Source organism: Heterocephalus glaber, unplaced genomic scaffold, assembly GCF_053883595.1.
Source record: "Heterocephalus glaber isolate CG9 unplaced genomic scaffold, H.glaber_assembly_v1.0 deba00001429, whole genome shotgun sequence".
NCBI lineage: Eukaryota > Metazoa > Chordata > Mammalia > Rodentia > Bathyergidae > Heterocephalus > Heterocephalus glaber.
The window spans coordinates 34,570,020-34,582,117 of NW_028258294.1; the positions used below are offsets into that span (position 1 = coordinate 34,570,020).

Here is a 12,098-nt window from a genome sequence, read left to right on the forward strand (position 1 = left end):
TCCTTTCTGAGCAAACCCAATGGAAGCCAGGCAGAGGAAGTGCTAATGTGATCCACATAGGTCAAATGTCTGGAGTGAGCTGAGAACAGACGTGGGGAGGAAACACATCCCCATACACTATGTCCCATAATTACATTAGCTGAGTGGAACACAGACTCTCCTACAGTGTCTCCAAGGAAATGTGACCCCGCAACAGACTGTGCAGGAACACGGAGTTCACATACATTCTTTGCCCCTTGGGCTGACCATATGTATGGCTTGAGACTGTATACACAAAGAACAGACCTGGAACCATGTTACTCGATTGGACTTTTCCATTCTCAAGCTGTAAGAGCTGGACAATCTCCTTAAATTCTGAGTGTACTGGAACTAAAGTCTTTGTTAAGATACTACTTGTTCTACATTCCCCATATCTCACTTAATTGGCAAGAATGTTTAAAACTTTTTTTTTTTTTTTTTGGTGTCAGGGTCTCGCTATACAATCCGGACTGGCTTTCAACTCACTTTGTAGCCCAAGCTGGCCTTGCTCAGTGATCTTCCTCCTCAGCCTCAAGTGCTGGGATTACAGGTGTGTACAACCGTGGCCGGCTCAAAACTGCTTACCAATCTTCTGCATAGCACTTACAGCTATTTGCTCATAGGTCATAGATTCTATCCTGTTTTTCTCTATAAGTTTTAAGTTTTTTAACCTTTAGATCTATTTGTGTGTGTGAAGAGACAGGGTTCTTGGTGTCCAGGCTTGTCTGAAACTCCTGGGCTCCAAAGGATCCTCCTGCCTCAGCCCTTGAAGCAGCTGGGACTCCAGGTGGGCACCATCACACCTTTTAAGGCACAAACTGTAAAGACTGTTTTTGTAATTTGGTGCCCAGCTGTCCATTTGTTGAAAATGATCCTTCCTCCATTGAATTGTCTTTGCAATTGTGACACAAAATCATTATTTGTGTATGCCTATTTTTTGGCTTTCTACAATACACAAGTCAATCTTTTCGCCAATACCCACACTGTTCTTGACTACTGTAACCTTAGTGCATCTTCAAATTAGGTAGTCCTCCAATTCTGTTCTTACAAAGTTAAGGCGTAATTTAGGATTAATCAATACGTAGATAGCTACAAAAAAAAAAAGCCTGCTGGGATTAGTTAAAAATGGTTCTGATTTCAAGATCAAACTGACTGTATTAAGATTAAATTGTATTATAAGTACAGTTGTTTTTTTGGGTGGAGTGCTAAGGACAACATGTGGAGGCTTCAGCACCTCACTCATTTGGATCTTTCGACTTCTCTCACTGCTTTGTAGTCCTGTAGTAAGTTTTTGTGGGTGAATTCAGCTTTATACCTGATAACAATTCTGGGAGGTAATGACTAAGAATCTCTCAACATACAGTAGATCATCTCTCCTTTCCAAACGATTATCTTAGTTCTCTATTTGGCTAAGAAAACCATCAGGACAAGGCAATAGGCCATTTAGGACAGATGAAAGAACACTCACATTTCACTCACTGGGCTCACAGGAATAATGTTGAGAATGCCTATTTCACTATGTGAATAATGTTTTCAAACTCAGATTCCTAAACACAGCCTTTTTTTTTTTTTTTTTTGGTGCCAGGGATTGAACTCGGGGCCTTGTGCTTGTGAGGAAGGCAGGCAGCGGAACCACTGAGCTAAAGCCTCTGCCCCAACACAGCCTATTCTTAAAGACATACAGCACACATATTTGGAGTTCCAGTGGGCTTTTATTGAGATAAATTAACAAAAATCAAGATTTTTCCAACCATTTTTCTGAACCTTATAAAACTCAGCAGACTCTGGTCCACATACACGTACATACAACATAACACATCCCTACAAAAACAGAGCCCCACTGGAACACTTGCCAATTAACAGAAAGCCAATTTTCTCTTTTCCTAAATGTTTTCAAAATTTTGAGTTCCCACTGTTCACTTCTCAGTGGAACTGGTCCCTTGTGGCTAGGGACACTGGAATTTTCTCCCGTTTTTAATGAACAAAAATTACATTTTTTAAAGTTTGTTTTGTTTCAAAAAAAAGGGAAGTAACTTTGTTTTCTCCAGGCACCCCTCCCCAACAACCACTGGTTAAAATACAGGAGCCTGTATCTTAACAACCCAGCCCTACCCCTCCCTTGCCCTGCCCAGCATCAGCTACTGGAGAATTTAAATACACTTCTGTTAGAATCTGTCAGTTATGGAGGGGCAGAGTCCAGGTGCCAGGCTAGCTCCCTCTGACCTCATGAACTCTGACAACCTTTGGACACTTAACTCTTTACCCTAAAGATGAGTTTTAGGATGAGAGAAGAGTTTAGATTTTCCTTTGGAGTAAAGAAACAAAACAAAACAAAACAAAAAACCCTTTATGAATATAAAGTACAAGGTCTCGAAAGTCCACCTAAGTTCACCAAAAAGCTGACTTATTTTAGTTCCTATGAGGTCAATAATTTTGCCTGACAAAGCTATTTGGCAAGAAAATGATTCCACAGTAACAATTTTAAAGATACATATGACAATTGAAAAAAACACAGCAAATTAAAATAACATGGCTTAATTCCCAAGAACTTATCTTTTTGTTACTCATCTAGTAGGTCAGGAGTGTGGCTAAAGGCAGTTTCTGATGAGGTTATTATGAGCTTCCAAAGTGTTTCTAAATCCTTAGTGCAGACACCCTCCCTTTTGGGGACATGGTACCCTCCCTCCCACCCGTTATTTAAAAAAAAAAAAATTAAATCAAGTGATCAGAATGAGATGTTTTGATTCCAACAATCTACACTCAAGGCTTTGTGCTGAGTCATCTTGTTCTAACCCAGTATGATGGTATCAAACACAAAGCAAGTGACTAGGGAAAGATGCTCCCATCTCATTCTGAAAATCAATACTGATAACCACCCACCCCACCCCAACATTTTTGGGCCAACCCTATGTTCATCAATGCTGGGACCAACTTGAAAATAATTCCGAAATATATTTAGGTTTTCCTCTTTCTTACTTCTTCCTGAGAACAATCTTTTAGGATAAACTTATTCCACTCTCAAGTAAAGGCAATAGCTTCTTTCACCTTCAGAACATGAGTTGGATATAGTTTTACTATAGGGACTATTTCTTATCTAAATGAACCACTGGAAAAAATATATATAACCATTACTTAGAAACAAATCCAATATTAGAATCTAAAGACAATTTCCAAAAGTAACAATTCTTATTTTGAGGGATAAAAAAAAAAAAAAAAAAAAGACTAGGCTTGACCTAGTCATTAGAGCATCTTTCCTTTAACAATTCCTATTTGAGTCAAGCACCAAAACTGGACAGCTGCCTCATTAAAGGATAGTGTCCAATCCTGGCATCCCAGATAGTTTTAAGTGCCACTCCTCATCAGAGGCTGTACTTCAGTAATACTTTCAATTTTAAGTCTGTGCTTTAAGAGGGACCCAACAGGCATGTGGCACCAGGCAGAGCAGTCTAAGGTTGACAAGGAGACTGCACTTTTTGTTTAGTCGCCCATTTTCTAGCGAGATATACAATTACATTTATACTCCTTGCTTTTACAAGAATGATCCCTCTTCTCTCGCTAGAAGTGGGGGAGAAAGCTGCATCAGTACAAGGGCAAGATTTGTTGGTTAAAAGATGACACCTTTTAAGTCCCCACCCTTACCCCTCCCTGGAAAAAAGATAAAATTTAATGTCCTTAATTAGGATTTGTGTTTAGTAACCAACACTGGGTAAGTTGAGTTGGATTCCAAAGAAATAACCTTGCTCTTTTTAGGGTTTGTACTATGCAGCTCTTTCTACAGTTAAAGAGTCAGGGCTATGTCATGTCTGATCAGGAGACATCTGTAGGATTTTGATCCTCAAGGAATTTTGGGTAACTTGCAAATAGTTTTACTTAGAACTAGGCAGAGTCAAAAAAGCAACTTCAAATAATTGATTTCTTTATCCAGATGAGTTAAGCATGAAAGCATATGCAGGGTTTATCTTGTAATATTTTAGGGTTTTGAGAAAGGACAGAATATGGAAATCAATTTTTTTTTAATTTTATGTTTTGCTTTTTTTTTCCTAGATGACTCCTGATTGACCTAGTACAGTGGGTTAAAAGGGAATTAAAAACATTAAAAAAAAAAAGTTCACTGGTTTTGATTCATCTCACGCCTTTTGCCTGGAGATCAGGCCAAACATCAAGCATGTTGGGAGGGGCACAATTTAAAGCAACACTATTGACTGTTAAGCATTTGCCAGCAATTTACAATGCGAAATGACAGGTAAAGATTCTTGTCAACAACGCAAGAGGATGGCAAGCAGCTTTCTGTAGCATGAAAGTTAACAGCTCTTGGGTTGCCCATGCCTGCAAGTTTACATGGGCAGAGGGCAACACACTTGTAACACTACAGGAGATGACCCACAGAAAATTAAGTTCCAGAACTGCTAACACTGCCAAAGCTGGTACTGGCTAAATATTCTGAAATGCAAATTCATGCTTTATACATATTCTACTCAAAGATGCTGCCACTCAACTGAATTCTCATACTGCAAAGTAGATTAATCTTTGCTCCCTTCTGCAGTTTGAAAGTTGCTCTTTTAGAAAGGGAAATGCAAAATCAGAGAGCTTCTTAAAAATTCATCTTGATTATAGATTTTTAAAGCTTTCTTGCTCTCTGGTTAAGACTGTTCCATATAATGAGACAGCATGGCAGCAAACAGTGCATCCCAGACTTCTGGGTCCCTTTTCTTACACAGGGTCCCCATTGAGGTCTGCTCTCTACAGTAAGAGGCCAAAGGACTTTTTGAGAATGTAGTGTTGCGGAAAACTGAGCCCCTCTCATCTTTTGCTGCTCCCATAATCACTCTAATCCCCTTAATCCCAGCAACCTTCATCCAAAAAAAAATAATATATATATGTATATATATATATATATATATATATATGTGAACCCAGAAAAAAACTTATTTACAAAGTTTATACAAGTATACACACCCAATTTTCTATGGGACGCGCTTTGCCACAGAGGAAAGAGGGTCGAGGCTCTGACATGTCTACACATCAAGTGCCATACTGCTAATGGAGGCGTATGTAAACCAGTCTTTAGTGTTCTGCTATAGAGCACAAAGGCTTGTCATATGGCTCCTGCAATGACAGACTGCTCTTTCCTTTGGGAGCGATGATGTTATATCTACTCAGCCCAGAAGAAATTTTTACTTGGGATTGTTTTCTTAAATACATGTATTTACAGTGCGGATGAACTGCAGTTGCATATCAACTCCTCCACATAAAGAAAATAAAAATGGTACTTAACATTACTAGTAAGTTTCATCTTCCAGCCCTGGGCTTGAGTACTGGGTAGAAAGGGAAGAGAGACTTCAATGTGAAACCAAAATGAACAGACAAAAATTTTTTAAAAAGAAAAGGGGAAAAAAATGAAGAAATTACTCTGTTAATTCCTTGGGCTGTGTCTAAAAGATGATATTCTGAATGGTCTCATAGCATAAGGCACTTCGCACAAATAAGTAATAAGCTCTTCAGGCTTAAAAAACGGATGAGTAATCACGGAGAAGTTGAAATGCACTCAAGAGTCAGCTGTTGGAGAATTTCAAAATTGTAGACAAGCTTGTGTGTTCATCAAGATTCTTCTCTTTTTAGGGTTTCTCCCCTTCTCTTCTTTTCCTCCTTCCTTGTCCCTTTCCCCAGAAAACATTTTTAAAAAACCAGCAGTTAGTGCAACTAATGTTCAGTCAGCACACAGTGCAAACAAGTAGAACAAAAAAGGTATTTTCCTTCTTTTCAGTTTTCTCTTCACCAGTTAAAAAAGAAAAATGTCTGAGCTCTTTTAAGTCTTCATAGTTCCAAAATAAAAGATGAAAAACCCACAAAGAGAAGACCACCCCCCAAAAAAGATGTGTCACAGATCCAAAGGAGCCTTCTGTAGTTTGTCAAAGCCTACAGAAAGAGTAAAGAAACCTAAAATTAACATTTGTGAAAGTAATAAAAAACTACAATACGTAAGTTTTCACAATCCTCATCCCGAATCCTCTAGTAATTTCCACTGAGTCTTTACCACTGCAGAATGTACTGGTTACAATTAAGCAATTTTTCCTAGGCATCTCTGCGATAGAATGAGATTCTCAAGTTCTGGGGACTGGTAGCCCTCATTCATAATGACTTAAGGGGAAAAATATTTATCTTACACGAACTGAATGGTCTGCCAAAGTACTAGCAATATATGGCTAGTTTTGTTTGTCCAAAGGTTTTGTGTTTTATATCTTAGGAAAAAATGCTAAAATGAAGAGTAATTTGAAAATTCTTTTTTTTTGGTACTAGATTGAACTCAGGACCTTGCACTTGCGAGGCAGGCAGCAGAACCACTGAGCTAAATCCCCAGCCCATGAAAAATTCTTCAAGCTACAATAATAGGCAAGACATTCTCTGTAATTTGGAGGCTATCATCTGTAAATTAAATCAGATCTTTCTTAGGGAAACCTGAAATAGCTTACATTGCTTCATGCTGAACTTTGTTTTGGGCACTTCTTTCTTTTTATTTTTGGTGGTACTAGAGATTGAGCCCAGGGCCTCATGGATGCATTCTACCACCGAGCTGCATCTCCAGCCCTTTTTATTTTTTGAGACAAAGGTCTTGCCAAGCTGCCCAGGTTGGCTCTGATCTCTCAATTCTCCTGCCTGCCTCATCCTGAGTAGCAGGCATTTTAAGTGTGTGTCATTGTGCTCAGCCTGAATTTCTAATCAGAAGCTAAGTGTCAAGCAAAGATGAAAGAAGCCAGGTATGGTACACATTTGCATCCCCAGCTACTGAGGTGGCTCAGGCAGGAGGTAAGCCCAAGCATGAGCAACTTGGCAAGACCCTGTCTCAAAAAATAGTGGGAGGCCGAGGATTTAGCTCAGTGGTGCCGCCGCCTGCCTTGCAAGCACAAGGTCCCGAGTTCGATCCCCGGTACCAAAAAAAAAACAGCTGGAGATGTTGCTCGGTGGTGAGTGCCCATGAGGTTGGATCTTCAGTCCCCCACCTAATAGGATAAAGATGTGTGGGAAATCAGAATGAGTACTTAAAAAGACAGCCATCCTCATAACCTTGTTATACATTTGGAACTAGGTATTATAGGCAATGTTATCCAATTTATTAATGCATCTGATAGAAATTAAGAATTCTAAAAATAGAGATGACTTTGGGGCGGGGAGGAAGAGCAGAAAGTATTTTCTTATCCAAATTACCATCGGAGATTTTTACCATCATCATTTTGGGACCCCAAATTCATCTTTAGTGCTCACCTACCACATTAAACAGGAGGCTGCATTGCAGAACAGCATTAACATATAGAAGTACCTTGGTTCATGAACTTAATTCTTTCCACAATTCTGTTCACAATCCAAATTGAACAAAAAATGAAATCAAATTCAATCATTAGGTTCAATGTTGACTGTATGGGGAAATTTGATTCAGTTCTCATCGAGTTCAGTTTGCAAGCAGAATTGTGGAAGAGTAAGCTCATGAACTGAGGTACTGCTTGTATTCTCTAATGATACCAATTCCTCAACCATGAGATGTCTGCTACTTATGCTAATACGTATTTTATCCTATATGGCAATTATATATGGTGATGTTAAATTTCCCCCAGGAAAGAGGATGTAATTTCTTTCCTTTATTTAAAGTTTTCACTCACTTCACTGTTACGAGGTACGTACATGCTTGTTATGGTTTTTCATCTTCTACAGGCTCGCTGTGGTATTCTGCCACATATAGGCTCTTGTCAATGTTGCTTGGGATAGGTTTGATTTCTGTTCCCAGCTGCTCCTCAATACTTTTCAGGTTGAAGCGATCATCATATGTGATCAAGTTGATGGCTAAGCCAAGATGACCAAAGCGACCTAAAGATAAATGTGTTTAATAATTTTAAAAATGAGTTAAATACAAAAATCAACATGCATGTGCCTGTAAATGGCAAAAGCACACAGGATTAGTATTTCTCTTTAGTGCCATCCTGAATATAAGAAAATACTTCTTATGGTCTCCTTATACACACATTACCCTACAACTTCAGGTTTTACAACACAAAGTAGTACAGCTGGCTTCCTGTATTTGTAGGATCTACATTGGTTGATTCAACCAATTGCACATAGAAAATAATATATGGAAAAAATTTCTGCTGTACTGAACATATATCTATCTTTTCTGGTCACTGATCCCTAAACAATACAGTACAATAACTATAATAACTTGTTACATAGTATTCTCATTGTTAGGTATTATATGCAAGCAAGAGAAGATTTATAAATATATGGGAGGATAAACATAGGTTATACGCAAAAGCCATGCATTTTATGTGAGACTTAAGTACCCAGACTTTGATATTTGCAGGGAATTTTGGAACCAATCTCCCATGGATACTGAGGAACAGTTGTACTTTATTTGTCCTTTCTTTGACAGTGCTGGGAATGGAAACCAAGTCCTTCTTGTGCAAGCTAAGCAAGTGCACCACCACGGAGCTACACCCTCAATCCTACTTATATTCAGATGATGAAATGCATGTTCATTTGTATCAAGCTGCCAAAATACACATGGTGAACAGTATAAATTGTAGCCATCTAGTAAGTTCAGTTTTCATGTGTTACTTTACCTCACATTAAGTACATAGTAAAGTTATTTTAACTTTGAAAAATAATTGTTATGGCTTATATCTAGATGTCCCCTCAAAGCCTCATGTACTCATAGGTGGAGCTTTTGGGAGGTGGCTGGATCTAAGGGATTAAGGGTGTGTGATAACTAATTTAGTCCACTGGCTGGTTTAGCATTGTTCTAGGTATGGATAATGGGAAGGCCCACCCTGGATGTTGGTGGCACCTACTAGTAGGCTTACAGCCTGGATGGAATATAAAGGGAGGCTTGCTGCTGCCTTCTTCTGCCTGCTCTGCCATGGACTGTTTCTCCCCTTCCATGCTGCTCTGCCTTGGAGCTAGCCAACAAACTGTGAGCTAAAATAAACCTTTCTTCCTTTAGCTTGGGGTGCTGGGTATTTTGTCTCAGTAACAAGGAAATAACTAAGACAATAACTGATTTAGAAGTAGAAATTAGTCATAAAAATGAAACTGAATTAGTGTTTGCACTAGGATATATTATTTCAAAAGGAACAAAATTTAGTGATTATACTTTTACAAAACTTCCACCAAGATTATCCCCTTCGTTTTCCTTACCTGATCTTCCAATACGATGAAGATAGGTCTCTGCCAGCTTTGGGAAGTCAAAGTTTATTACCACATTCACAGCTTGTATATCAATACCTCGGGTAAACAGATCTTAAAAAAAGGAAATAAATTTTTCATTATACTTTTTAATTTAAACATGCCTTTCGGTACAATCATTAAAAAAAAAAAAAAAAAAAAGGATTGAATCCAGGGCCTTTGCACTGAGCTACATCCCCAGCCCTTTTAAAATTGAGACAGGTCTTGCTAAGTTCCCCAGGTGGGACTTGAACTTGATACTCCTACTTAAGCTTCCCAGACTGCTGGGATTACAGGTATGCAACACCATGACTGGCCCTCAATACTTTAAAAATATCTACTTCTAGTGTAGCCTAAGTCTGTTCATTTCATTCAGTTATTCCAATAAACTTGCAAGTTCCTAGCATTACCTTTCATTTACTTTATCAGAAGCAAATTTCTGCTTAGAAGTTATCTCTTCCAAGTCCTGTAAGAAGTTTTTAAAAAATGGTAGAAAGATACCATGAATTTTTTTGTCCATTTTCTAATTGTTAATCCCAGATTTATATAACTATAACACTTTGAAAAGAGGTAATTTCACTAATCATTATGCTTTTTTAGAATTCTTTCATCCCATTCTGCTAAATGACCAGAAATAAGCCAACATGCAAATCCTGTCTACTCCTTTCTATTCTACAACTACTCTACTATTTCAAACTGAAAAATGAGCAAAGACAATAAGACAAGAACTAGGTTTCCAGCTGGGTGTGGTGACACACTCCTGTAATCCCAGCACTCAAGAGGCTGAGGCAGGAGGATCACTTCGAGCTCCAGGCCAGCCTGGGCTACAAAATGAATTCAACATAGCAAGACTTTATCTCTAAAAATGAAACAAAAGAACACTTTGAATTATTTACTATTCATACCTCACATAGGTAAATCATTACTTCCTTATGAATTTGGCCCAAATAAAGTATTATTCCAATACAACCTCCCCCATTGATTTATGTATTGTCTAAGGACACTTTTGAGCTACAATGACAGAGTTGAACGCATACTGAAAAATGCCACATGGGGTATAAACTCTAAAATATTTACTATCTGACACTTTATAGAAAATGTGTGCAAGCTTTGCCTTAATGCTTTTATATGATTATTTATACATTTCAGACATACTATGTTATATAGCATTTATTTAATGACATTATGTAACTTCTGAAAAATCAGAAAGGAGAAAGCACTATCACTTCAAACTTATCTGAGAGCAACACTGGAAGTAATGATTAAAAATAAACCAATTAACTAATGTTAGCAATTCACATCAATGTGCAAGTACACTACTATTAAGTACTACAAACTTTTTTGGATGGTGGGCATTGAACTTAATGAACTTCAACTTTTTTTTTGCTCTGGAGATCAAACCAGCATCTTGTGCCTGCATCCAAGCCCTATACCACTGAGCTATCTCCCTAACTCCGCAAAATTTCTTTTCTTAATAGACAAAAATTCATTCTCTAACAGAGGACTGCCTGATGGCAAATGCCACCTCTTATTTCCTATACATTCTGAATCTGATTAACTCAAAAGTAGTTCACTGATAAACTATCTCCTTTAGATAATGGGTTCCCCAAGGGCAAGAAAAATATATATAGTATATAATAAAGATATGTATTATACACATATATTTTACAATGTACGTTTATATATGTGCATGTGTTTAAAATACATATAAAATTAGAGTATATTTGTATAACACCTAGCTAAGTAATTAGCAGAGTAAATAAATCTGTTAAATGAATGAACTACAACAGATATTTAAAATTCAGTTTATAAGGTACTTCCATTATCCAAAAAAAAAAAAATAGCATAAAAGAAAATATAACTTGCCTAGGTCAGAATTAAAAGTCAAAAAAAGATGAGGATTTGGAACCTAACCTTAAAAAATCTGTGTGTTTAGTATCTTTTCCACTATATCAGATATAGTTCAAGGACTTCAATATATTACAGGTCAGGCCTGCTAATAAAGTAAAAAAGAATGTATATAGTCACAGCTTCAATTAATTGTAATTTCAGATATAGGGTAGTGAAAGATAAAAGTATCTGAATCATTTTTTTTAGTCATTTTCTTGATTTCTTTTTGTGGTGGTAGGAATCAAGCCTAGGGTCTCACAAAAGCTAGTCATAACCTCTACCACTGAGCTACACTCCAGCCCTTTGATTCTTGTGAATTAAAATTTAATTCTGGTAGAAAAATGTTGGGAGTTTATTTTCAGAACAGCATTTTAATAAAAATTCAGATTTCTGAAACATTTTAACATGTTCCTACAGATCTAATCATTTTATCCATATTTTTACTAATAAAATTAATAAAAAGCTGCCTGATGGGACCCAAGCTGCCCAACAGTGAGATACATGAATTATGGCCCTGTCATGAACCTTTGAAATCTTTATCTGGTTTGATGGGTATATAAATATGCAAAAATTCATCAAATATGTACAGATTAAGGGCTAGGGATTTAGCTCAGTGGTTCCAAAGTACAAGGACCTGAGTTCCATGCCCGGTAAAGAAAGAAAAGAAAGAAGAAAAGAAAGAAGGAAAGAAAGAAAGAAAGGAAAGAAACAAAGAAGGAAAGAAAGAAGGAAGGAAATATATACAGATTAAATAACTCCAAATTCTCTTTCCCCAGAAGCCTAGATTATTAATCTCATACCAGTATACTTCCAGTATAGAGATGGGAGGGTAATGAATCCATTTCCTTTGTCTGATCTTACTACCTAACCCCTACACCCTCAGCATACTAGTCTGCTTCTGGGGAAAAACCCCAAAAAGACAATTTCTAAAACACAGGCAGTGTCAGAGGATAAATTCACTTTGTGTAGCTCACTCTTGCATG

The 12,098-nt window shown here is 37.4% G+C and overlaps 1 protein-coding gene across 4 annotated transcripts in view; it reads right to left on the minus strand.

Annotated features, from left to right (window-relative positions):
* Window positions 1-5,201: 5,201 nt before the first annotated feature.
* The window catches only part of Ddx6 (DEAD-box helicase 6), a 33,336-nt gene continuing 26,439 nt past the window's right edge, over window positions 5,202-12,098 (minus strand). For 2 of the 4 annotated variants that reach the window (XM_004856728.4, XM_021237668.2), the window contains exons 12-14: window positions 9,199-9,300; window positions 7,693-7,875; window positions 5,668-5,934 (exon numbers count right to left, since the gene is read on the minus strand). In XM_004856728.4, the coding sequence (XP_004856785.1) occupies window positions 7,700-7,875; window positions 9,199-9,300 (278 nt within the window). In that variant the 3' untranslated portion in view covers window positions 5,668-5,934; window positions 7,693-7,699. Of the gene's footprint in view, window positions 5,935-7,692; window positions 7,876-9,198; window positions 9,301-12,098 lie in introns of all 4 variants that reach the window. The other 2 variants (XM_004856729.4, XM_004856727.4) reach the window with 2 other exon arrangements.